The sequence below is a fragment of the Charadrius vociferus genome, unplaced genomic scaffold (genome assembly GCF_000708025.1).
Source record: "Charadrius vociferus isolate BGI_N301 unplaced genomic scaffold, ASM70802v2 scaffold110, whole genome shotgun sequence".
In the NCBI taxonomy this organism is placed as follows: Eukaryota; Metazoa; Chordata; class Aves; order Charadriiformes; family Charadriidae; genus Charadrius; species Charadrius vociferus.
In genome coordinates, this window is record NW_009646761.1 from 2,124,646 (window position 1) to 2,151,463 (window position 26,818).

The window sequence follows — 26,818 nt, forward strand, 5'->3', positions numbered from 1 at the left end:
AATCTCAGCTTCTGACAGACTCTATTTCTGCTCTTGGTACCTTGCAACATTAAATTGTCCTTCACTGACTGCAGGTCCCTCTGTGGCACAAGTTTAATGGCAGCATACAGTCCTCACTGTAACTCTGACCTGTCAGCGCACTTTCACCTTTGCCATTCTCCCTTCCCCAGTAGAGGATTCTGTTCCCTTTGCTTTGAAAACCATCACCGCTGATAGCCACAGATAGGTGGAGAAAAGACTTAAAAGAACTGCACAGGAAACAATGAAGTTAGTGAAAACTCCACATATTTATCATGAGACCTGTTAAAAGACCTGAGGAGTGACACTTCTTGTTTAATTAACATAGGAAAGAAGTTAAGAGCGGGTAATTAATGGGCAGCCTCTGCGGTAGTCTGCTGTGTCTTTGCTTGAGTTACAGGCTTGTAAAATGAATATGCAGTGTATGGAGGAAGCAGCTTGGCTGTAGGGAAGGTATATTTCTGGTAAGGAGGTCATAAATCACAGGAGAGGGGGAGGCAATTGGGAATGTGTCAAAAAGGACAAGCTTTAGAATAAGCCAAACTTTCTTCTCAAGTCCATTCAACATACGCATTCAGTTTCTTTTTGTTGCTGGTTAATATTCTACTGGGTGCTGGGAGACATTTTTCCACTGCTCAGAGAAGCTCTGTGCATCCTGAAGAACCAGTTAACCTTTTGCAAAACACAAATGAAGCTCCTGTGTTAATTGTTCAAAAAAATACTGCTGAATTGTTTTAAATGGGACTCATGTATGTCTGTGATACTGAGACCTAAATGAGATTGTATATTTCATGCAAACCTCATTTACTTGCTGGTGCATAACTCCTCTGCTGCCAGTGGTATCATCTTAGGGACTGCGCTAAGGAGAAGAGGGCGTAATCCAAGGATGAAGAACTCTAACATACTCATTTCTGTCGGACAACTCCTCTATTTTTGTGTTTGTTTGGATTCCCAGAAGATAGAACTTCTCATCAATAATAGGGCAGCAGAAGTTAGAAGTCCAGTTGCCTCCACCTCAGTTGTCCAAAAGCATCTAAGGGAACTGAGGCAACTAAATCCCTTCATCCTCCTAGAAAATCCCATTTTCTTTCCTAGCTCTGCATTCACATTGTCTAGCTCTCTCCCTGTTGCACCTACACTTGCATGAGTTATGTTCATGTTATCTCCTCGCCTTTTCTCACTGGTACAAGACTCAGTTTTGTTTACTTGTGTACTTTTGTTTTAGAGGGAATGCAGAGGGGGTGGGCGTGTGCACTTCAGACAACTAATGCCATTTCTCCTTTTTAACTGAATATCAGAACCAGTGTGTTGCGCAGTGGTTTTGTTTGCAAAATTTCAGCTGCTGTGCTAGTTGGATTTTTTATTTTTTTTTTACTGGAATAGGTTTGGGCTGAGTCATGTCTCACGGTGATTGCTAATAGCTCTACCACATGCTTTTTCTTTCTTTGTGCCTATAAGCAACTGACAATTCACCTGTGGAAGCACAATGAGATTTTAATCGAGTTGGAGAATGGGATCAAGAATTCTCGCAAACTGGAGACGTTTTGCAGGGATTTCGAGCTACAGAAGGTCTGCTACTTGCCTCTCAATACATTCCTCCTCAGACCTTTACACAGGCTTATGCACTACAAGCAGATAATGGAGAGACTTTGCAAACACTACCCACCAAACCACATAGACTTCAGGGATTCAAGAGGTAAGTAAGAGAAAAGACACCAGTTCCTGGAGCTGGGGACTGTCGTGCAAATCCACTAGAGGTGCATGGCTGGACAAAAAAAAAAAATCTTTTTTTAAGGTCTACGTTGAAAGAGGATTGAGTTGCAAAATCCAGCACTCAGAACACCAGAAATGGTAGGATTAAGGTTGCTCTTGTATATACACATTATGCCACAGTCTGGACAAGTACTTGGAAGACAAATCTGCTGGGGGTTGTTAAACACACAGAAATGACATGCAGTTCAGGAAGTCACTTGAACTGAAAACAGGTGGGAGTTTGGGAGAGAGCACAGGGAACATACCATATGTGTTTGTCTTGTTCCTAGCTTTCCCTAGAGATCTGCTAGGAACACGGAATATTGGCCCAGGTGAACCCTTGGTCTGACCCAATATGGCTACTCTTGTTATGTCTTTAAGCGTTATTTGTCTTTACTTGTTATTTTTCCGGATGCACACTTTGTTCTATGACCATTTCCATGATTTGTTTAAGGAACTCAATGCTACCAACTTTTTTCTTTTTTTTTTTTTTTTTTTTCCCAAATGTGAAGAAATTTTCCTCTTGTAGTCTCAACTTACTGCCTGCTATTTCTTTTTGATGATTTGTTTTCCTCCTTTCTCCCCTCCGTCCCCCACCCCCGTTGTAAGCTATCTGCATCTAAAGATAACGGTGTTATCTATAGAGTTACCACTCAGCACGGAAGGACTTGGGCAGGGAGCAATGCTCGGCATGACTGCTCCCAGCTGTAAGGTGTTAGCTGAGTCAGCTGGCTAAGTTCCCTTAGATGCCGTGTGAGGAGACCCACAGCAGAGCACGCACAAAATGCGGCATTTAACTTGACCTGTAGCAATAGGAAATGCCACAGAGGTCTGTGGCACTGAAGCGCTGCGTGACACAGATGTTTGCCTAAATGTAGCTACTGCCTGAATGATCTCAAGGCATGTAGCGAGTAGGGCCTTCATTTCTTCTAACCAAAGCTAGATGTTGAGGATGATGTGGCCATTCCCACCTCCCCAGAGAGTGCAGCAGCCATCAAGGTTTGATTCCTGCTCCACTTTTGAAATGGATACGAACACAGGATGCAAGGGTGAACATAAGAGGGCATGAGAAGGGCAGTGTGACTCAGAGACACCATCACTCTGGGATCGGTCTCTTACTAAGGTGTTTGCAGATTTTTGTTAAAGGTCAGAGTGTAAAGGAAGCAATAAAAAAAAAGGGGAGGGGGGGAGGAGATGTGGATGTGAATCCCAGCAGAGAGCACAGGTCCCCCACCAACAGGTAGATCAACCGTGCACTAAGCAGTAATATAAGAAGGAAGAAAGAAGCACTGTTACTGTTCCCTTGACTGTATTTTTTAAACACAAATGGCTGTAACTGCTCTTCTAGCACTGCGTTTGGCCCATTCAGGGACTGCCCGTCTGTTCAGGTCTATCAGGGTTGGTGCTCACATAGATGATGGCACAGGGAACCAGTCCATGAGCTGATAGCCCAGAAAAGACCAAGTGGTGAACTGATTTTCAGCTTAGGTCTCTGAGTTGACGTACTGTGTTGTTGGCACAGCAAAAAGATGAGGCACGGGAAGCAGATCAGCCGCGGAGTGGGACTTCATAGTGCCTGCTTCCTCCTGTATCCCACCTGATCCTTCTTCACATAGCAAAAATCCCCTTCGACAATGGAGATTTTACTTAGGACAGTAACTCCCAGGTGTTTGGTCATTTGTTGTTGGTAGTGTCTTTGGGGAGAAGGAGGTAGAGCCGTGATGCGACTCAGCACCATGCAGCCCTTTTTAGTTGCTCTCATTGCTGGGACTGAGGACAAACCCCAAGATTACTGTGTTTGCCATCTGAAACGATACAATAAATTACACTGCCATTTCCTGGTGTTTTCAAATATGGACCTGACCCAGTGTGCTGTAGGCAGGGGGGGAAATTAATTTTTTTCAATCATAAAGAAGATTCCTAGATTAATTGGAGATGTAGGAAATTAAGTCCTTCAGGAGAACCCATTCACTGGTGCTCTGAATTAACTCATGTATTCCTACAAAGCTCCTGTGCCAAAAATAGAGCAAACTTTTGGTTGAGGAAATAGGCCTTCTCTTCATTACAACACTCCGCCCTCTCTCCTCCACTCCATAAGATGAAGTCCAGAGTTTGTGCATTTTTTTTGTCTGCCTGAGTAGGTTTACACTGTGAAGGAGAAGGGTAATGCAAGAAGGGCGGTGTTCACAAGCTAGGTGCTGAGGACAAAAGCTATCTTTCTTTTTGAACATTCTTGTAAATTTTTAATAAGCATTCTATGGTTTTGTCTATCTAGCTGCTTTGGCTGAGATTTCTGAAATGGTGGCTCAGCTCCACGGCAATATGATAAAGATGGAGAACTTCCAGAAGCTACATGAACTCAAGAAAGACTTGATAGGCATAGACAATCTGGTGATCCCAGGGAGGGTAAGTAGCAGAATTGTTATCAAGGTCTGATACAATTTCAGAGCATTAGGTGTGTTTTGGAAACCTGTTTCTTAGGAGCAGCTGTGAAATTGCATTTCCTCATATGAACCTTTTTCTTGCACCTAAAACTATCAAATGTAAACATAATAATACCATAGAAAACGGGAGCCTTTAAAGTGGGAAGAAGCAATCATCTTTATTACCCTTTTACTGATTTGATTAGGTTTATCTTATGTATGGATTTGGACGGTTGTAGGCAATTCCAAACATGTATTACAGCAGAGGTGGTAAAAATGTAATATTTATCACAGTGTTCAAAGCTTGAGCAGTTGCATGTTTCCTCATTTCTTGCTGCCCTTAATTATTTTTTTCAACCCTTGATGCTAGAGCATAGCAAATTAAAGGAAAGTAAGACATTTGTGCTGGAGGACCTTCAGCCCTTTCACAATGCCTGCCTTTGAAACTCAGCCCTGGGGATGAGAAGTCTCTTTAGTCTACATGTAATCTTAGGCAATAATTTTTGAGACAGTGTTGCCTTAAGTAAACACTTTTAATTGTGTTATAAAAAAGCCAACATCTCTTTCTTACTTGTCGTGCTTTTTTAAAAATGGAGGTTTATTTCAGAATAAAGGAGCCTCGGTATAATATTTGTAGCCTTTTTTACTTTTCTAGGCACACGCATCTGTGCCTGCAAACTTGAGAGTTGTCTGTTGTTGAAGTAATTTCCTCCCCATTCCCCTGACTGTTCTGCGTAATACACAAAAACAGTACTTGCAGCAACTGAAATACTGGGGAAAATGCATCCCTAGACTAGGATGCAGCTTGGAAAAAAAAGACGAGTTTTGCATTGAACTGTAAATACAGCAGCACTTGAACTTGCCCTGACACACTCCTGCAGGATGGCCGGACCACCGCTCAGCGAGAGCCGCAGCCTGGGGTCTGCTTGCCCGGCCATGTCCGTGTCTCGTGCCACAGCAGGGTCGTGGCAGAGGGGGCAGCCTGCTGAGCTCTCAAGGGTCTAACTCATTTAAGGATTCAAACATTTATGAAGTTGACGTGTCATTGGGATGGCAGCACTGAGCATGGGTATTCCTTGACTTGTGGCTGTTCTGCGCTTCTTCGCTTTGCCTCTTCCCTGTCTCCCGAGCTGCGACTCATGCCTCCTTCCAGTGATCCACAGGCCGTTCACCTCCTTGGCAAGCCCCTCAGGACATTTCACAGCCTGTGCATCTCTCTATCACATGAAATTAAGTGCTGTCATCGGGTGTTTCTGCTACCCTATTCTATTTAAAGGCAGAGCGATCTTCCTCTCCTAGGAAGCTGAAGACAAATGCAGATGAGGCCCAGAGGTGGTTTGCCTGCCAAGTCAAAAAGCATTGGCCACCGTGCTCTGGCACATGCCCAAGATGTCGCTGCTTTGACCACTCTTCTAGCTTCAGCTGAAGTCCCTGCCCCGGCGCAGGCTGGGCTGGGAGGCATGTGCCACTGTCACCCATGGCTGGGTTTACCCAAAGGTGGCTGAACTCCACATCTCAGACAAGTCTCACATCGGGGCGGTGATTCAGCTGTCCTAAAGGGGGCTGTTGGTAACCATCCTCTTCACTTTGGCCCAGTCTGAGGTCTCTGCTGCCACCGAGCTGGTTCCTATATGGGACATTAAAACATCCCGTGGTCAGCTGTGCAGGTTGCAATGACCTGCAGACCTTGATTCATGTGTTGGAATGGCGCTTGCCGTGGCGGTGCTAAGCCTGCTAGTGACCATTAGGTGGTACCATATAAACAGAATTATGATTAATACTCTTTGGTGGCCAACAACTGCTTCCAGTGGCCTCTTTGGTAACATGAGCCTACCGTGATATAGGGATAACCACCTCTAGCTGCTTTTTCCACCCCTTAGCCCTTACGCAATGAGGGTGGGGGGACTGGACACCTCACCGCAACCTCAAGACGACTGGAGTCTCTCTCTGCACAGATTAATCTTCCTCAGCCAGTTTATTGCTAAGCTGCAGGTGACTCTGCTTTAAATGCCTTTTACATGCACAATTATGAGTAGAATGACCTTCGAAAGACTGTAATAAATAAATATAAACCTCTTGGCAGAAGCTGGAGGGAGTGACTGAAAAATGTTATTTTCAATGGGTTTCAGATAAGTGGAAGGGTGAGTTACGGTATAGTTCACAGTAAGCCCAGGAAATCCAGCATTTTGAGAGTTTCAGATGCGCTATTTTGCCTGTAGTTCCATCCCTAAACATTCTTTAATTCAGATCAATCTGTTTATGTACCGCATTATACGACTGAAGGAATCAGCGTTAGGTAAAGAAAATTTTGTTTAGCGGAATTTTCTTAAAATGAATGAAAGACCATGAAGGCATATATCCTAAAGACAATTACAGAATGGAAATGAATTATCTTATAAATAAGATTTTTAACATATTTAATAAAGAAAATAAAAAGTCTTGGTAACTGATAGTCAAGTCAGTCCTATGACCGAGTAGTCATATTTATGTTTGCATAATAAAAAATCATCTTTTTTTGCAGAAGACACATATTTGTTTTGTGTTTGTTTCCCACAGGAGTTCATTAGACTGGGCAGTCTTAGTAAGTTGTCTGGAAAAGGTTTACAGCAACGGATGTTCTTTCTGGTAAGCAAGAAGACAGTTTTTCTTTATATAATGAAACGTAACTGTAGGTAACTATTAGGCAAACTGTTAGACTTGACTTGTGAATTACAGTAAGTATTTTTAAACAGCTTTATTTAACTTAACATATCACCTCTTTAGCTTGATGTTAAGAACTTGTGTTTTTATCCAAATCCAATATTCTTTGTAACTGCTTCTTACAAAGATAAAAGTATTTATTTTTATGTGACACTCTGAGTGTCATGATAAAATAATACCTCCTGGCACAGTGTCTTAAATAAAAGCAGAGTCATTATAAAATGAAAAGTGGCACCAGGGTTAGTGATCAAGTCCAGAAAAGAAGGTGAAGAGTAACTCTTGGTGGTATGAATGGTAATCCACATAATGTTCTCAGGACACATTTGCAGAACCAAGTTTCTCCACAAACCATCCAGTTTCAGCCCACGAGTGCCCAACATGTTGGTGGACCTGCCTTTAACTGGAAATACATGTTGTAGCTCTTGCACTAGGAAAGGTTATCTCCTCCCACCATTGCTCGCAGCATTTTCAGGTTACGGTGATCCCACTCGGTCTCTGATCCACAAGAGGTGACTGGGTGGTTCCTCTTCTCTTTTCTTCCTGGCCTGCTGACTTTTTCCCAGGCTCCCCATCCTGCTGCCGCTCAGCCCTTGGTGCCGGGGCACTGGGATGCCCAGCAGAGTGCACCAATTTTCTAATCCAGTGTTACAGGGCAAAATATTAAAGAGTTGGTGCAGTGTGGCAGAAAAATACTTCCTTGGCTTCTTGTACGCAAAAAGTGAAGGCAGTGGGCGTGTAGAAAAGCTTGGGAGTGTGCTAGGTTTTATGAGGTGCTTGACATTTAATCTTTCAAATCAGCCAAAGATATAAGCGCTAAATCTACCTGGGTAGGATTATCCTCTGCCTTTAAAAGCACTAAAGAGGAAGCCTGGTGAATATAGTGTGTATTTTCTTGCAATTCTTGTTCTGAGGTGATACCTCGATATTATCATAGCTGTATAAAACATAAAAAAGTGAAACTAGACTCTCAAGGCAGTTGCACTGCCAAAGAAGTCTTTAGTCTGTCTCAAGCAACAGAATCTTTTTGGAGGTGAAATCCCAAGCCAGTATTCTGGGACTCTGAATACACACGTATAATCATTGGCAAAATTAAATCCCCCTCTAGTGGCCGATCCACATAGCTTCATGAATTATTGCTATCAGGTTGTAGATGTCTTTGGGTGAGCTCTGTTTCACACCCCAGAGTATGATTTTTTTCTTGATGCAACTGCCTGGTTTGAGAAAAACATCCTTTGGCCCAGGTGGCGCAGTGAAAGTACGCCGTTCACATATTATGGCAACAAAAATGCAGGTGGTCATTTGACATGCTTTTGGCAACTGCTGTTACATGCAGGAGGCTCCGCAAATGGAGATATTCGGTCTCTTCACCTTGATGTTTCTAACCTGAAGCCACCTACCTTAAAACAGGTCTCCCAGCTTCCTTCTGAGTATGGGGAGTAATAGAAAGCCACTTAGTCAGAGTTGAGTTGGACACAGCTCTCTGGGGCATGCTTGCTTATCTCTCCATGTAAATCAGAAGAAAATATTGGTGAAACACACTTACCTTCCATAGCTTCCAAGTGCGACAGAGTGTGAAGTGGTACTACTTGTTGTGGCTTGTTAGTTCTGACCCAGGGATCATAAAGGGAGGATTAGAAGGCATCAGAAGGCATCCAGTGGAAAATTGTGGGAACGTGCCTGAGACTAGCTAGGAAGGAAGGCAGGGAGAACAGCAGGAGCTAATACAAGGTACTGGAATATTGTGGAAGCCAGTATTTTGGGTTTATGCTTTAGGGCTGCCATGTAAATAGTCAGCCAGTACTGGCAGCTTCCCTGTATTTACCATTCTAATATTCTTTTCTACATACGTACATACCGACTTCATTCTAATAATGCTTATTCTTGCTTTTTAGTTTAACGATATTTTATTGTACACAAGCAGAGGCCTGACAGCATCAAATCAGTTTAAAGTCCACGGGCATCTTCCACTGTATGGCATGACAGTAAGTATTGTGACAACTTTAGGAATTCATGATTAAAAGGCCATTTGTGGTCCCATCTTAATTGCTTGGTTAATTTCTGCTGGATTGAAAGCAGCAGCAGAGGTCTGTTCGCTGATTCAGGGAAGTTATGGTTACATTCTGCAGTGCTTGATGGGGCTACGTTGGGTTCGGCGTGAGTTCATGCAGCCTTCCACACAAAGGTCATGATACAGCACAAGTGGAGGCGGGGGGGAAAAGGCATTTTGCCTCATCATGCCAACTTCTCGTGAGATGGGTTCTATATTTTTTTTAAACCGTAAGTTTAACCGTGATTCTTACAAGTAATTCGTCAGCAATTAGCTTATAGACACCCTGTGCAAGGCAAGTAGACAGTAACGACAATCTACTTTCTATAAAAAAACATTTCCTAATGTTTTTAGCTCTGTATCTTAAAACCAAAGTAGTGGGAAACTGGCAGCAAGGTGTCATTTGGGGCTCTTGTTGCAATTCTTCTGGAAAACAGCTAAATTGAGCCAATAGCACCTAGTTACCTCCTCTTCTTCTATGATTTCAAAAATACGTTTGCTAGTTTCGAAACATTTTCATTCCCCTCATTATTTTCATTGGAACTTCTCATGGGTTTTTATCTATTCCGTACTGTTTTCCTGAGAATTGAGCTAGCTCATCCCTACCACAGTAATGGGATTTCTCTAAACACCTGTGAGACTTCAAGTTTTATCTAGCATTTCTAGGAATCTACTCAATTATTGCTGACCATTTGGCGTGGGCGTGTTCACAGTGGAACTGTGTTATGCCGCAGTGTCCAGAGCGCTCCCAGCCTTTAACATGTCCTTTTGTACGATGACTCGCTCTTCTGATAAAAATACCACTATTTTCCTTTTATTTTATTTTTTTCTTGACACAAAGCAGACAAAGCCTTGCTTTTGGTTTAAGGGGTTGTTGCAGAACTGACTTACTGCTTTTCCAGCTTGCAAGCCACCTTTTTTTTTTTTTTTTTGCAATACCCACCTCAAAATTGCTGTTTGTGAACATTTCTCTTTGTTTTCTTTTCCCCGATGGTAAGAGCTTGTTCAGTTCACTGTTTCACCTTAAGAAATGCGTACTTCCTGAAATCTGACTGCATTTGGGCTTTTATCTCTCAGATAGAAGAAAGTGAAGAGGAATGGGGGGTTCCTCATTGCCTAACACTACGAGGTCAACACCAGTCCATCGTTGTTGCCGCAAGGTAATTCATTGGGAACAACATACACACGTAAACTGCATTTCTCTGCAGCTTTGACAGTGGAAGAAGCAGAGAGGCATCATTTTGCTCCGAAAACAGTTTCAAAGGTGTATTCTTTTGTGAAAGCCACTTGGAAAGAAAAAAAAAAAAAGGGAAAAGGGTGACTGGGACAAAATAGAGTGGCAATTGTGCAAGTCAGAACCAAAACGAAGTTATTAGGAAAAAACCCTAGCATCTTGTGTCTGAATTTATTTATTTAAATTAAAAGTAAGCTTAGCTTGTGACTATTTCTTAGCGTTCAGCCTACACGAAAGTGAATAAAACCTGAATTTTCGTTGTTAGTAGCCGTGCTGAAATGGACAAATGGACTGAGGACATTCAGATGGCGATAGACCTGGCAGAGAAAAGCAGTGGCCCTGCCCCTGAGTTACTGGCCAGCAGCCCACCTGACAATAGTAAGTGGATGTTCGAGGGAAGGTTTTATTCACTTTTGTCAGCATGATTGGTGATCGCTTCTAAGCAAAGTGGTGAAAAATGCTGGCCACGGATCAAACTGGAACATTTGAAGTTGATTTATATCTCTTTATATATATATTTATATATGTGCCATTCTAATGTTCTTGTTGATGTTAGCAGAAAGTTTCACTGACTAGAGAAGTGACTTAAGCATAATGATTCCAGGAACTATTTAACAAGATTTGGGCAGTGCCTGTCCTTGGAAGGTATTAAAAGCACCAACAAAGCACGGTAGTTAGTTGTTGATTCTAACACTTGCAGAAACACGCGGAGAAAAAAAAAATAAAAATCTACTTAACATCTGCACAAAATGATTTCTAAAAGTGTGTTTTAAAATTAGTTCACAAGATTGTGGACAGAATTGATTTGTTTAATTTTTCCAGTGATATATGTTGTTGCATAGAGGAAGAAAGATGCTTTTTCCCTGCATTTCATAGAGTCTCCCGATGAAACTACTGTAGACCAGGAATCTGAGGACGACCTCAGTGCATCCCGCACCTCACTCGAACGTCAGTCACCACACCGTGGCAACACTACGGTGCACGTCTGCTGGCACAGAAATACCAGTGTTTCAATGATCGACTTTAGTATTGCTGTGGAGGTATCTGCCTCAGAACGATCTGAACTGCAGCTCCAGACTCGCTCTTGAATGACAATTTCCTTTTTGCTCCTCCTTAATAAGTGCACTATTCCGTTGTCTCCTTCTGGGGAAGTTTCAGGCACACCGATTCAACTGACTCCATATCCTCAAATGATGGTGGAAACCATCAGTGAAGAAACATGTGTCCGTTCCCTTGGTGCATCTTTGTAAAATCAGTTAGAGCAGTAATTTTCATAGAAGTAACTGTCCAAAAAAATGCTGATGCCCTTTAAAATTTAAAGCGGGTCAAACTGTCTTAATGCTTTCAGTTACAGAGGCATTAAGTCATTGCTCGAGCTGAAAGGATATTGTCTTTAGCTGCTGCAGCCAGAGTTTTAATTATGTGTATTACTAACGTACTTTCTTTACCTAGCCATCTTTTCTGGAACCTTGTCTCATTGCTCAGTCTCATCTGCTTTTTCTTTATTTGCATTTTCCACCTCAAAATAAAAATCCTTCCCCCCAGCCCCCCGATCACAGCTAAGCCAATTTGATACACATTTGTTATTTCTGTACTCAACAGGCGAGATGCAGACATTGACTTTTCAAAGATTGAAATGAAAGACCTCTAGCTCAGTGTAGGTTTTAGGATGAGGTGGTGAGCCCGCTAGATGTTCTTCCTTCACCCAAGAGAGTCTCCAGGGAGCTCAGAGTACTTTATCGCAGTCGTCATCAAGTGGAAAGTTACGCTCAATGAAAATGGTAAAAGGAGTCTTAAAGTTGAGTGGCCCTCAGATATGAGGCCACTGTTGTTCTAGAGAAGCCGTACTGATGCAGAACATAGAGATGCAAGGACAGACCGCGTTCATGCCTCTGTTTAAAAAAACAGAAGGTGAGTTTGTTGCTGAAATACCACAAAGAAATTTATTCTGTAGGAGAAAACGCTGACTGTAGAGCCTCATTTCGATCCCATGCAGGTGGGTTTTCTGCTCTTTATACCCTGCAAGGGAGGAATAGTTCAGCACGCAACAAGGTCTCGTGTTTTTCCCTAGAGCAGAGGGCTTATTACAAATAGATATAAAACCTAAACCAGTGATTAATTCTACCGCTTAAAAACTTCAGTCAGGAGAATCTTTTGGTCTGAGATCAGTGCGCATTGTTCCTTATTTTTGTTCCTCCCCGCGCCTCAAATGAATGCAAACAAAGCCACGAAGACCAAACACACCCTGGAGACATACCTTGTTCTGTGAAAACATCTTCAGCTCCACTGCTGTTCCATGCGTGGCAGGTTACGCTCATGCTCACCTCATCCTGTTGGTGCCTCTCACTTCAGCATTATCGTTTATTTTCTTTGTGTCTCTCCCTCCTTTCTGTCTCTCTCGTGGTAGAAGATCCTCTCTCTGTCAGTGACTGTACTTCCCTACCTGCTGGACTGATCAGTGATCAGCGGCCTGTTTCCATTTCATATGTCTGCTGGTACCGAATGCAAAGCCTGTCCTTTTATGATATCCTCCAGAGTAATGAGGTAACAGAAAATTAAGGAGTACGCCTGTCACTTAGGGCAAAGAGGCAGCAGCCCACATATCAGAGAATGGGATGATTTAAAGCAAAGGCTTTAATGTAGATCCAAGACTGGTGAAAACAGAACGTTGTCAAGAACGTTTAATTTGTAGCAGATAAACTGGGACCACCAGACTTTCAGTATTAAGCTTTACAGATTAATTATTAGCATCTGCATTATCTAAAGAGAATGATGTAAACAGCTATTTTGGTCCAGGTGAGAGCTCTTACAGTCAACAAGGAATGGGAAGTAATTAATGGTTCACTGAGACCTCCCCTTCGTTTGCAAGGCACGATGATGCTGGACTTGACATCTTCACGATGTGAAGAGCAGCCAAGAATAAGGTTACCAGTCCTTGCTTTTGAAATCTTTGAAAAGTTACCGTGTGAACTCACTGGGTACTGAGAGCTCAATCTTTATCTGCAATTCTAAAGTATGTCATAATTTTCCTTTACATCACGAATTCATGTCAGCCTTTCTGTTTCCATCACTCTATTTAAGTATCATTTAACCAGCACAGACAGACTAGGGTAACAAGACTGACTGATGTTTGGTAATACGTTACTGAAAGCCGCCACAATTAAAAAAAAAACTTTTGGAAGTACCCAGCTTCAAACAAAAAAATAAGGTACATAAACTACTACTTTATGTAGTAGAAAAATGCAGAAGAAAAATACTTCCAGTCAACCAAAACATTTTCACATCCAAGGTCACATAAAACCAGATAAAAGCAGATAATTTTTCTTACAATAATTAAACTTGCAGGTACCTTTCACTGTTTTATTTGGCTACTTTTGATCTGTTTCAGAACCAGCTGTCTGGAAATCTCCTAAGAAAATTCAAAAACAGCAACGGGTGGCAGAAGCTTTGGGTGGTGTTCACCAACTTCTGCATGTTCTTCTATAAATCGCACCAGGTAACAGACTGCACCAGGAGAAGACCTCCTGTTTTTTTTTCAAAGCCGTAGCAGAGAGAAAGATGGAGATGGATCACGGGTGCTGTAGGGTGCACTGGTCACGGCTACGCAGCCTTTACTGCGTCTGGAGTGTTCAACAGAGCCTGCTCGCGATCTGCTGCCTTGGCAATTGAGGAGCACGTGCTTCTTCCCTGAAACTCTGTACAGTCACAGTACATGTCATCCCTAAAAGCACAACAGCTGTCGCTACTGCTCAGAAATTGTGGTGCGAGTTTAAACAAGAGTTCTCTCTTGTACAAATTCTGAGATTATTACAGTTTAAAACTTAATACTGACTTATAAATTTTGTTTACCATTACTGATGCTTAAGTCAAACGAGAGAGCAGCAGCCAATGATTAAACCATCTCAGCAAACATCCCACTGCAAAAGCAGGGAGTTTCTGTTTAGAATCTGTTGGACTTTTGAATCTCTGGGTTCGAGCAGGGCGTGAGCACAAAATAATTCCAGTTGCTACGTCGTGCTTTCATTGCTATAGAAATCCTTAACGACAGAGTTCCTGCACTAAAAAAAAAAGAGAAAAGAATAAATTGTAGGATATTCTACCCGTAAGCAGGATAAAGAAATGATTTGTTCATATACTCCATGCCATGAAGTGAAAGGACGTAAGCAATGAATGCTGCAGGGCAGCTGGTACGTTTCTAAAGGAGTAGGTGTTTGCAAGCCTAGGATGAACACGCACGGTGCTCTGCCAGTGCCGGAGCACCACATTTGGTTTTTCTCAAACCAAATTTGTTACGGTTTGAGAAACCCATAACAATTTATTGTTGTTTTGACAATCATTCTATCACCCGATGACCCCCTCCCCACCCGGGAAGGGGGAATCAGGGAAAAAACAAGAAAACCGGGGAGTTGAAATATAAACAGATTTAATAGAATAAGATTAGATAATTAACATTAATAGCACTAAAGAACCAATACTGATCCTGATACCAATACAAAATATACAGAGATTATACTCGGCCAACTCTATCAGCCAGAAGCTGTGCACTCCCAGCAGTGGACAGCAAATATTGGACACTGTGAGCGCTGCGGCGTCAGGAGGAAGGGAAGGGCTCAGGGGTCTCTGGCACTGGGGCAAGAAGTTCTCGGGACGGCAGCCATCAAGGGAGAGAAAGAACTCCTCAGCAAACTTCCTAATTTCTAGTGAACGTGATGTTCATGGTATGAAATAATCCTGTTGGCCAGCTTGGGTCAAGTGCCCGGGTCTCGCTCCTCCTCATCCCTGCACCTGGTGAGTTCAAAAACACGGAGGCCTTGAAACCCACACACCATAGCTGGCTATGAAGTAAATATTTTCACAAATTCAGACACTGGAGTCTTCTAAAAGTGCAGTCTCCCCAGGTATTAAAAGATAAATTAGTTTCGTGTTTCTCAATCCAGGACATTCCATTCGTCAATTTGAAAGTAGTGAATGTCCAAGATTTCAGACAACTTTCTCATGAGGAAATAGCGATAGGATCAGCCTGTGGCAGATCCTCATGAGAAGGATCCATAAAGATGGGCAAGCTGAAACTAGCAGACAATTAAGATCATTGCCATTGTAGAAAGCTGGGTTTTTTCCCCACGCATGTAGAAATGCGATGATGACCTTTAGATGAGTGTGTATGTGTCTTCCATTTTACTTAGATGCTCTTTTTACTTGAGGACATTTGATCTCACAGCATTTTCCATCATTTCTTTTCAGGACAATCATCCTTTAGCCAGCCTGCCTTTATTGGGATACTCGCTTACCATTCCTTCCGAATCTGAAAACATTCACAAAGATTATGTGTTCAAACTACATTTCAAATCCCACGTGTACTACTTCAGGGCTGAAAGTGAATACACATTTGAAAGGTAAGTCCGTCTTCCGTGAGAGGGAATTTTGCAAAATTCCAGGAGTTTACTTTTCCAAACAAGGTTAGCAGATGCGAAGTTTAGTAAATTGATTCACGTACAGGCAAGTAGTTCAGCACAACTAGAGAAAGAACCCTTTGAAATTTGAAAGGAAATGTTAAACCTGATAATGCTCAAACCAAGGGGTTGTTTTTGATAACACGGGAGCCGTTACAGTAATCACTGCAAAACCTGCGTTACGTGCAGGAATTATCCAGTCCAAATTGATGAGGCGAGCTCCATGTAGCCAACTTTGGGAAGCATGTAAACAAATCGCAAGACTTTTCAGTAGCTCTTCAGAATAACTTCACTCCCTCTAGTACAACTGGACGGAAACCCCACACCTGAAATAAAATTCTAATTTTTCACGGAAGCGGCTGTTCTTACTATATATTTCTGCCACTTCAGTGTGTAATTTTTAGACCTCCCACTGAATTTCAGATACGTGGAGCGCCAGGAAACAGGCACTGCTCCTCCAAAATTGTGGTTTGAGCTGGTTCATTCTGCGAATTAATTTTGTTCTTTTATATGGAGCATTAACATGTCAAAAATCTTAATGTCCTCTCTTATTCAAGAAAGCTATTATTAGGTTTTTAGCCGTGTCAGTCTAAAACTATAAATTGTGGGAAAGATTAAATAACTGAATAGAATTGAAAAAAAAAACACAAAAGCCCTTTCTCAGTTCTAGGGAAAAGTAGCAGCAACCACCGCTAAATTACACTTTTTCACTGTAGAATTGAGTGGTTGGTCTCAACTGCTCATCACGTGGACCATCCAGAGGAAAAAAAAAAAAAAGGGAGATTTGGTGTCTGCAGAGCACAAAAAACCATTACTAAGTTTATGAATTTTGGGTCCCGTCCCCCCTGTTTATCCTCTCTAAATCTCTTTTCATATACGCCTTTGGCAGTCATTTGGATCCAGAGCCTCTTGACTTCAGACTGAGGAGTAAAGTAGCAAGCGAGGTGCTCCCGTCGGCACTGAAAATAAAACTCTGTGCAACTGGGAGCGCATACTGTGTCTTGTAAGAAATCTTTCCGTAGGAATTGACTGTTTTGTTTGTGTCTCTCCTCGTGCCTCCTCACAGATGGATGGAAGTGATCCGAAGTGCCACCAGCTCTGCCTCACGCACCCGAGCTCTGAGTCATAAAGAGCCTCACGCCTATTGACGGCGGAACGAGCCGCCGTGTTGATTGTCCAGCAGCTGCTGATTTTCTAGAGGACATTTGAAACTCTTTGCTCCCTCCAAGTTTAGTAAAACTTACAATTTGGTAAACGAAAAGAAAAAAAAAAATCAGTATGGTTTTGCAGAAGCTTTCACAAATCCTCAGCAAAACTGTTTAAGTTCTCCATGTGTTCAAACTAGCTTACCATCATCCCAGTGGCTGCGGTTCGTTTCATGTCTTGTATTTTGTCATTCTGTGCTGTTTTTAGCTTGTGCCAGTATTAAAATATTGTCCTTATCCTTATTAGAGTGCCAAATGCCAAAAGACATTTTGTTGCCTCAAAGATTGCACCTAAAAAAAAAAAGATGACTTCACAATCTGAAAACTTTCTCCTCTGAGGCAAACACTATTTCTTCTCTTTTCATAAAAATATATATTTTTTTTTTTACCATGTTAATCTGTAGACTGCTGGATTTTTAAATGTAGATGGACTTTCACAGTATAGAATATAATTATATATACATCAAGCGGTCTAACAGGAATGAGATATCTTTCAGATTTCATTTTTTTCCCCAGTCTTTCTACATTTAATCAGCAAGGAATTACTAATTTTCTACCTTTAACAAGGAAACCGTTTACAGCTCGTTCTCATTTCCCTCTGGGGTTACAATTCCATGTGGTATAAATAAAGTATAGGATTCTTATCTAACCATTTTCTTGGTGCAAGTTGACCAAATTGTTCATCTGTTGGCGTTGAAAAGTGAATACTACTTGCAAGATGAAAATTTTTTAAAATAATCCAGTGCAATATTATTTGGGCTGTTAATGTACTGTGAATGGTATGTACAAGAAGAAATTAAAGGCTGTGGTGACATTCTGCTGTTTGTTTTACAAACTTGAAAGAAAACCTGTATGCTACGAAAACCGCAGCTATTTGTGATTAATTTGTAGAGTCTTTCGGTAACGAGATTGCTATAAGCTGGGGGGTACTACTGAAGCCCCAAGTTTTCATCCTGCCTGCTACACATCCTAGCCTGACTTGCCGTTTCTGGTTGGTATTTCAATCTCTCCCTCTCTCCCCCAGAGAGCGGCAGATACAACCGGCAACGGAAATACCCATTTCATATCCCCGCCTTTAATGTTAGTTCACACCGTAATTTGGATAAGCTGTTGGCCCGCTCAGAAGGGCGGCAGCACTAAGTCTACAATGCTCAGATGCTTTTCCTCACGTTTTAAGAAACATTGTGTCATGAGGGTGATGCAAAACTTCTATTAACGGAAGTTCAGCGTGGTGGAAACACAGCTATGGCTGTTAAGGGCTTTTGAGGAAACACAGGCAGAGGGGGTCTGAATCCAGATACGGGAAATAAAGCCGGGACAACTCTACCCTCGACTTCTTCTTCATCTAGCTACTCACTTTGTTAATGGCTTACCTATGTGCGATGTATAACATGGCTTACAGCTTTGCTCACAACAAAAGGGAATAAAATACCTCACAAGACTATCATATATATTGCTGTTTCAAGACAGTAAAGCCTTCTTTCTATTTCCCCTCATCCCAAACAAAGATAGATAGATAGATAGATCTCTCTCTCTCCACCCAAGACGAGGATGGGCTCATAACCCCTCAGGACAGCAGCAGTCCCCATGGCCAAATGGGAGCCACCCTGTCAAAGGGAAACAAGTATTTTGGTGTACTTCCTTCAGCTGTGTGGAAACCTTCAAAGCCCCGGGCAGGTAACTCCTTGCAGTTGCTCTTTTCCTTAGCTATTAGCCCTGAGTAGCAGTATGGATACAAGAACCACATCTGCCCTACAGCACGGCCTCTATCCATAATTTATGACATGATGAAGGGCAAAATTAGGAAGAACTTTTTCCACAGTTGCAGGCTTAGCCAGTCCGAGCGCGTGACCCTGCTCTGCAGGGCCAAAGCGAGTGAATTCAACAAGCCCAGTGAACCAGCGACGTACAGGAACTGCAGCGCCTCAAGACCAACCAGGAACATCAGCCATGATCTTTACAACGATGAGAAGGGGAAATAACTCAGCACAGATGAAGAGGAAGCAACAGCAGCCTGCAGGCGCAGGAAAGCAAAGCTGAAGAAGCAACAACAGACAATGGTGCCATCAGGTGTAGTAAATCGCTACCGCCTTCACACCCTGCTTCCCCCTCCCCCCCAAAAAAAATCATTACTGAGCTGTAATATAGTATTTTTCATCTTTTTCATATATTTTCATATAGCATTTTCTTCTTTTTTGGATTATCTTTTTTCTACAGAAAAGAGATTTAAAATATTTATTTTCCTTCTTTACCAGTGATTTTTTTCTTTTTTGATTAATGGAACTGGTCAAGCTGCCGTCATTTAAACAGCATGTGTCAGCATTTTTCTAGTTCTTTATTCCTACAGTTAACCCAAAACTGAAATGTAATGATAAGAGAATAAAAGCGACTGTCTTGATGGTCGTATCTTACAATCAGTTGAAGTCTGTATGTGTGGATAAAACTCGTGATTATATATTACAGCTTTCTAGTAAACCACTTATTTTTAACCCTGCTTCACGTCGTACTGCCGCCCATCGTCTAATCAAGGGAGGCGTGGAGACGTGCTGGGTCACTGTGTGCCTGGTTAGTAGCTGTGACTTAAATACACCCATCTCCTGTTTCAGCAGTGGGAAAAACACCCTCAAACTGGTCAAGAGATTTACTCTTGTTGTTACGCACCATGAATGATCAGTCAGTCACTTCAAGAGATTTACTCTTGTTGTTGTTACGCACCATGAATGATCAGTTGCTGGCCTCAAATAACAAAGAAAAGCAAAACAAAAGCTTTATTGCCATAGGATGTTGTGCCACACGCAATGGGATCAGTAAAGCCTGGGCTCCGGATGTTTCCCTACAAAACAAGGCTCAATGTGATCTCTATCATTTCGCTGTTGTCTGATTGATTGTCTTTCATTAAGATGTGAGTCATCATTAATGTACTCAGGCCTACCTATTTTCACAATGTTTTAATGGAACCCTGTTGAGATCTCAGTCTCTCTGTAAATTCTGCTGAAACCAGCCAAAAGTGACAGATTGAAAGACAAGCGAGGTGGTAGGGAAGCGCGCTGTGATTGAAGGTCTCCGATGAGAGAACAGAGGTCTCGCAAGGAAAAACTCATTTCAGAGACAAAACCAGGGCAATATCGCACCATTCCATCAGCCAAGAACAAAACAGAGAAACAAGCAGGACCTGAAAAGCCCGATTTTGACCATTTTTTCCCCCCTTTTTACACAGGACCAATTATGTGGTCTCCCTCAACAAAATGACCGTCTAGCATAATTACGGCTGTGCAGATAGGCAGCTGCAGTTGAAGAGCACACAAGCATCCTCCCCCTCTCCCCCCTGGGGGCACGGAAAAGTTGGTAGAGAAAAAAAAATTGGTAGTGTGGCACTGGCACACATACGGTTTTTAACAGGAGAAAAATAGTAATATAATTACAGGAGTGCAGCTGTCACATGGTTTGTCACCAGTTATATGGGTAATTAAGGATGTGATGTTTTGGGTTAAGCTAATGCGACTTGATGCGAGCGCTTCATCAGCCTCACTGGGCTGGCAGGGTGGGGAATAAGCAGCGAGTTTTAAATCATTGCCATCTGTGGACTGGCACGTTGTCTTACTAGAGGACAAACTGTCATACAGAACTGCACACACTTAACCAAAACAGTACACTACCAGTCACTTGTATGCATAGATTAAAAAAAAACAAACAAAAAAAAAAAACAAACCCAAAACCAACTCTTAATCAGGAAAAGAACTAAACTTTCCCCATGGTTAGCCCATCTGTGAAGTAGAAGCTTACAAAGTTCCCCAGCAGAAACAAATATTCTCAACATTCTTGCTCAGAAAGTGCTCTTAGAGTCTAAGCAGGAGTTTTGTACAAATTCTGAGGTAACAAACTGAACCCCAACGTATAACCTTTCTGCTTCCCATTACCGCCACGTGGGCACTAACTGAGCTCAGAACCATGAGAGCATCCCCTCCCGGGACTCCCCCTCCCCCGCCCCCCGAATCTCCTCTTACTGACCACTCAGATGGCAAAATTTCATTGAACTTTTCCTTCTTTATTTCTAGGTCATGTAGTTTACAAGGAGTTTTATTATGTCGGTGTAGAGTGACAAAGTAAAATGTAAGTACACGGTTATAAACAAGCAGCAATATTACAGAAAACAAGATATACACTTTAATTGTCCTCTGTAATCATGCTTTAAAAGAAGGTGGAAAACCGTTACGTACCATTTGTCTACGGGGTATGCTCAGTGCAGTTAGTAGCACACCTGCACAACAGAATGAAGAAGAGCGAGCTCGCAGAGTTGTGCTATACTTTAAGCTCCTCCCCAGCAACTTAAAAAACGAATTTGCGATTGTACTGACCCTTGCGTCATACCCGTGTTTATCAGCACTTCTGATGGATAGTCTTCCAACGGTGACATTTTTGAAGGCAAAACGATGTTTCCTTAAAAGTAAGGCTAACGGAAAACCATTACAAACTGGTACCGCGTTGTTTACAAAATAATACGGAACACCACATAAGGTAGGAAGAGCTAAACGAGACATTTCACACGTACAGTAAAAGCAGACGAAGGAGTTACGGTGGCTAAAGCGGGATAAAGTTGGGTGCCCAAGCGCACGCTCTTACCTCCCCCTGCGCCCAGCCCTCCCACACAGCCAGCGCAGGGCACCGCACTCAAATCCTTCCGCAGTAACTGGTTCCGCTGTCCGTGCCCACACGGACCTACGCAAAAATACCTGGAGCTGCAAAGGGACCGCGGCGCTTCAGAGGAATACCGTCTTTGTCGTTACACCAAAAGCAGCGATTCGGTGTGATTCTGTGATCACGCCGTCAGCCTTTAGTGACCTGGGGATCAACTACAAAGTGCAACTGCAAGGAAAATTAAGTTAAAAAAATAGATTACACATCTGATACTTACAAAAAGCAAGCCTTCAGTTCAAATGACTGATTTTATTGTTTTTAAACAGTGAGTTTATTTACTGCCTCATCTTGAAATCCCTGACAAATAAGCAGTTCCGCTAATTTAAATGTTTGCATAAATAGGGATAGCTTGTCGCTTAGTATATTCAAGACTGAGTGAAGAAGTACTACCTGCACAGAAAATTCGTCAGTGCAACATTATAACACAGACATGGTTTTAGCATGAAACAACCTCTCAAAAATACAATACACTTCTTTTTCTTTCAGAAACTGAGGCCGCGCTTCTTTCAAAGGAAGCTGCTCTTCCGTTCCCAAGAGATCTGATTTTTAAAGCATCAATACTTTTCAATAGCAAACGACTGTAATTTTACATTCAAGATACAGCACGCTTTTTTTCAGTGAATCTCGGTTTAAGATAATCTATATTTAAATAATCTATATATTACATATAAAAATACACATCTCTACCATAAATGAGGTCTTGTCTTTTTCTAAATGTCCTGGCCTTTGGGGCAATTGCCCTTGCTGCAGGTCTGACTCATCTTAAGCTCTTAAACCAAGGACACATTTACCGAGCAAATTCTGCCACAATCTACTCAGAAAAGTATTTCCTCAATATACAGTCCTGGAACGCAACTAAAATACAACTCAAAAAAACCTGTGTGTATAACTTTCTGAATGATTGTTCAAAAAATAGCATACTGTAGAACTTCATTTTCTGATTGAGAAATGCTTGAGATTCCAGCCAGCACTGTAAATTTAACTTCCCCAGTAAATCTCTGAGTTGGAAGGAAGCGGGCTGTAATCTCAAGCCCTTACATTAACAGATGACAGGGGAAAAGGTTCCATTAACCTATTTACGTTTCCAATGCGAACACATCTGTTTATTTCCATATGCTGTCAGGGCACATATTTATTGAACAGCTGAATGTTGGAACATGGAGATGTCAACAGGTAAATTGCCCATTGCGCTGTATTCAGATGCACATTTCACAATAGCAGAACGGAATTTATTTCCTCAAGGGTAAACCTGTCTATCTGTCCTTCACGTTTAAGAGCACACAAAACAACGCGTTTAGAGATACTAATCAAAGAGGAGTTATAAACAATTGCTCAAACTTAAGCATTGTTCAATTTACTTCAAATTCCCTCAGCCACAAAGCAAAGCCGTTACCTCATGACGTTGGCAGACGTGTGGTGTCTAAGAATATGGCTACAAGAACGGGTGCACATTCTTTCAACTATTCTTTCAACCTGGTCAGAATTCTCATAGCTCTGTTAGCACGACAGTGTCCTCTAACTGTTAAATTATTAAATTAATAATTAAGGCTATTAATATGCATAGAATAAGGGCTACCATGGTGATATGAAGTCCTGTGAGGAGACCTCACCGTCTTCCAGAATGGTTAGAGAACCTGGGTCTTTTTGTACCAAGCCAGGTAGATATGCATATACTTTTAAATTTTTGATCCTTTCTTTCTAAAACTTGTATCTATTTTTTTTTTAATTAAGTTACCTCACCATCACGCAAAACAAAATCCTCAATTTCTTCATTAAAAACAAGGCAAAAATGCTCTCTTAGCTACCAGAATAAGAAGCGCCTGAATATTGCCTTGGTGAAAAAAAAAAATCAAGGTAAACCTCAGAGTAACACTGTGGGGAAAAAAATGCCACCTAATCAACTGCACGTGTAACTAACATTACTATTTCTAAGAACTAGAAAACCTTAAGTCAGCTATCTAGGAGCACTCAAAGGAACAGTGGAAATTTCAGTATTCAGAATTTTCAAAAGCACCTTTTTTCTGGGGAGACCAGGAATAGCACAGAGCAAACACCACTCGGGCTCAGTTTTGGTCTTTCTGTCTAACGTCTATCACTTTCCCTAAAGAGATACACAGATTTAGGCAGCAAGACCCAGTATTGAATCTATGGATAATTTTTCTTTTATGCTGCGAGACGTTCATTTTAATGATAAAGATAGGCATGATGAAGAAATACTTGCCGCTGTCTCAGAGCCAACATCTTAATGAGATATTTCAGAATAAATGCAGATAAAGATTTATTTGCGTGAGCATTCAAACGTGTTTAGGTGAAAAAAGGACTGCATCTGAATTTCAGTACAAGCTTCACAAATATCTATTACTAAAATTGAACAACACATAGGGTCCAGAATTTGCATTGGCACAATTTAAAACTGAAAATATGAAAGACCTCATTCTTTAGGAAAAACAATAATTTAAATTTAAAGCTTTGAGAGACAAGGTGTATTAAATTTAAAATAACCAGAAGTAGTACCGTAATTAGAAAGTCACGCTCAGAATATAGATAGAAAGGAAGAAATACTGGAGAAACAGAATAAAACTGTGTCTTTGCTGAGGTACGAATAGAAGGTTCCGTAGTACAGGATTAACTCTCTCAATGGCAAATCCATCACATACAAAAGTCAAACCAAAATTCACTTATCACGCAAGTCAAAATTTACACGTAATAAAGGCAAGGCAATACTCAGTTATGGCCTGTCAAATATTTACCCCACTAACATTATCTACAGAAGCACTTTACCATTTTGTACACAGTGATTCCTTATGCACATTGAAAGGCTTTCAGTTAAAAAAAGACATTATATACATATCTGTACACAATTCCAACAAACATACTCCGTCTCCCAGTGGAATTCTTAAAGCAAGATACCTGAGGTTTCTCAATATCTTCAATTTTTCTATCACAAACCTAAATATACATTTCAGATTTTACAAAAAAGACACCTCCCTGGAATATGTGCATTATCATTAAAAAAAAAAATATATAGCTTTAAGGAGCTGAAAAAGACTGCCTCCATCTGAAAGACTTCGTTTTCACTCTTGCACATTTAGGAACGTCCTTCCACCAAGGGACATTCCAGTGACCGAGGGGCAGAACAACATTAGGGTGCGCGCCTTCAATGCGGACAGCGCGGGATCTCTGTTGTCTTAGAAAAATCAGGAACAGCACGTCAGTAGGATGAAGTACTTCCTCCCGCGAGTGAATATCTGAAGAGGAAAAGAAATAGTTATCGCTGTGACCTTCGGAACTGTGCTCTGCAACAAGCAGCAACTAAAAGTTATTGCATTTTCCGCTATTGAAGTCACAGCTTCTTTCCTTGCAGAGTGGACACCACCACTGCTGTCACGCTTTAAAGACAAAAGCCATGGGTGTGAACAACACGTAAAATACACCCTGTTAGAACATCGCTGCTTTTCTAATGAATAGCAACAACCCGTGTTCAAGTGTGTTACTGAGAGTTATATGATGATGTAAGAATTCTGTATACTGGGGGCAACATTTAGTGACTCCAACTTTCCTACTCGGCAAGCTTACGTCATAATCTTTGCAAAATATTACTGGGGCAGGAAACCTGGATTTTGTGGTCTAAGCAGATTCTTACATCATCCAAAGAAAGAAGCACATATTTAAATCATGTTAAGCTTTCAATAAACTTTAAAAAAAAACCCAAAAAACCAAAACTTTAAACTTTGCATAAACTTTATAAAACCTCAGAGATCTAAACTGGAGGGGGAAGGTAAATGGATTCACTTGAGTTATTGGGCTGATCTTTCCGAGGGTCCCAACTAACTCATTCACACGAACCCCGGAAATCCAGTTTTAACCAATCACAGAAGGAATGAAAATCTCATCAAGAAGCAGGTTGTTGAAAAGCCATCTTCAGTAGTTGGCTATCAAACTGAGAGGATATTGTAAGCGGATACAATGAATGACTTAATGATGTAACAGAGCATATTTCTTGCAATATTCAAACAATTTCTTGTAATATTCAAACAAGAAGGAACTATCTTTTCAGAAGCTGACTAGCTCCAATAATAGCTCTACACATGAGGGATATCTGCTGAGCTATGGAGTGGTTCAAACTCCTTTTTAGGGGGGCGGATCCTGCCATTTATTTCTTTCACTCCCTTTCCGGAAGGAGTGCTAGTCACGATCACACACTAGCTGAATATCATCCCTGGAATAAGTGAAAGTTCACCCAGATGTGACCCATCAACAAGCATTCCCTGTGAATATTTGTTTCTCTCCTGCAAAGAAAATGAAGTGCCTGCCTCTACTGTTACAATAAGACATTATGAATGAGAAAAACAGCAACAGTCCAAAGAAGCAGAACAGAAGGAAAACAAAACGCTGAATAGGTATATAAAGGGTTCTGAAATCTGTCTTCTAGCACAAAAATGACGACCGTTGCTGTCACGACAGGAACAAGTAAGATCATCTCCAGCACCCATGGAAGTGTCCAGTGGAAAGCCTGTCTCCACGTGGTCATTTTCAACTTCAATTGCAGCATTAAAAGTCTTTGAAGTTCTCATCTCCAGGAAGGCCCTGTACTAGAAACCTGACACCGAAATATTGGGCTGCTGAAAGACTGGGGTCAGTTTTGGAACCCTTAATGGAAACAAACTGAGATGGAAGCTCCAGAAACTCTTTCAAGCCTGCCAGGACCAACTAAAAGGAGAATCAGGACATCTGGCATCAAGGAGTGACCTTTTAGCACCACGGATGCTGACTGGGCTTCACACTTAACAGCCCAGAAAGTAAGAAACGTAACTGCTTGCAGATTTCCTGGCATTGATCTTTACTGAATGACAAAGTGTCAGCCTGGCAATCCTCTGCTTTAACTTCAGAAGTGTGAATTCTTAAACTTTACCAAGCTGTGGTTAGAAACAGCATAAGGGACACACCTGCTCGGAGTGATCTTTTTCAAGGTAGCAGTCCATGATTAATCACCGCCATGAGTTTTTTCTAGTACCAAGCAATCCAACCTGGACGGGGTAGATTCACAACAGCTGTGCACTCCTGGATACAAGGCTGCATTTAAGGCCTCTTCAAGCAGTAATTCTGAAATTGATACCCCTGATCTTTGCTTGTGTAGTACTTCAAAGAACAGCAAATTGAGTGTTTGTTACGAATATATTCCTAACCTAGGGAGTTAGAAAATCTCTTACGAAATTTGGCCTTTTGAAGTAATACAAAATGTTGGCTTTGGAGGTGCCACCAAGAGGCCATACAGACTGTCTTTAATGAATGAA

The 26,818-nt window shown here is 41.6% G+C and overlaps 2 protein-coding genes across 3 annotated transcripts in view; one reads left to right on the plus strand and one right to left on the minus strand.

The window, feature by feature from the left end:
• The window catches only part of FARP1 (FERM, RhoGEF (ARHGEF) and pleckstrin domain protein 1 (chondrocyte-derived)), a 168,844-nt gene extending 151,201 nt beyond the window's left edge, over positions 1-17,643 (plus strand). For both annotated transcript variants that reach the window (XM_009891776.1, XM_009891784.1), the window contains exons 17-26: positions 1,477-1,714; positions 4,046-4,176; positions 6,750-6,818; positions 8,786-8,875; positions 10,018-10,100; positions 10,440-10,552; positions 11,051-11,214; positions 13,563-13,670; positions 15,416-15,567; positions 16,691-17,643. In XM_009891776.1, the coding sequence (XP_009890078.1) occupies positions 1,477-1,714; positions 4,046-4,176; positions 6,750-6,818; positions 8,786-8,875; positions 10,018-10,100; positions 10,440-10,552; positions 11,051-11,214; positions 13,563-13,670; positions 15,416-15,567; positions 16,691-16,772 (1,230 nt within the window). In that variant the 3' untranslated portion in view covers positions 16,773-17,643. The remainder of the gene's footprint in view (positions 1-1,476; positions 1,715-4,045; positions 4,177-6,749; positions 6,819-8,785; positions 8,876-10,017; positions 10,101-10,439; positions 10,553-11,050; positions 11,215-13,562; positions 13,671-15,415; positions 15,568-16,690) is intronic.
• A 6,157-nt stretch (positions 17,644-23,800) lies between these two features.
• Positions 23,801-26,818, minus strand: part of STK24 (serine/threonine kinase 24) — a 42,977-nt gene continuing 39,959 nt past the window's right edge. Inside the window, exon 10 of the mRNA XM_009891795.1 lies at positions 23,801-24,772. Within this exon, the coding sequence (XP_009890097.1) occupies positions 24,736-24,772 (37 nt within the window). The 3' untranslated portion in view covers positions 23,801-24,735. The remainder of the gene's footprint in view (positions 24,773-26,818) is intronic.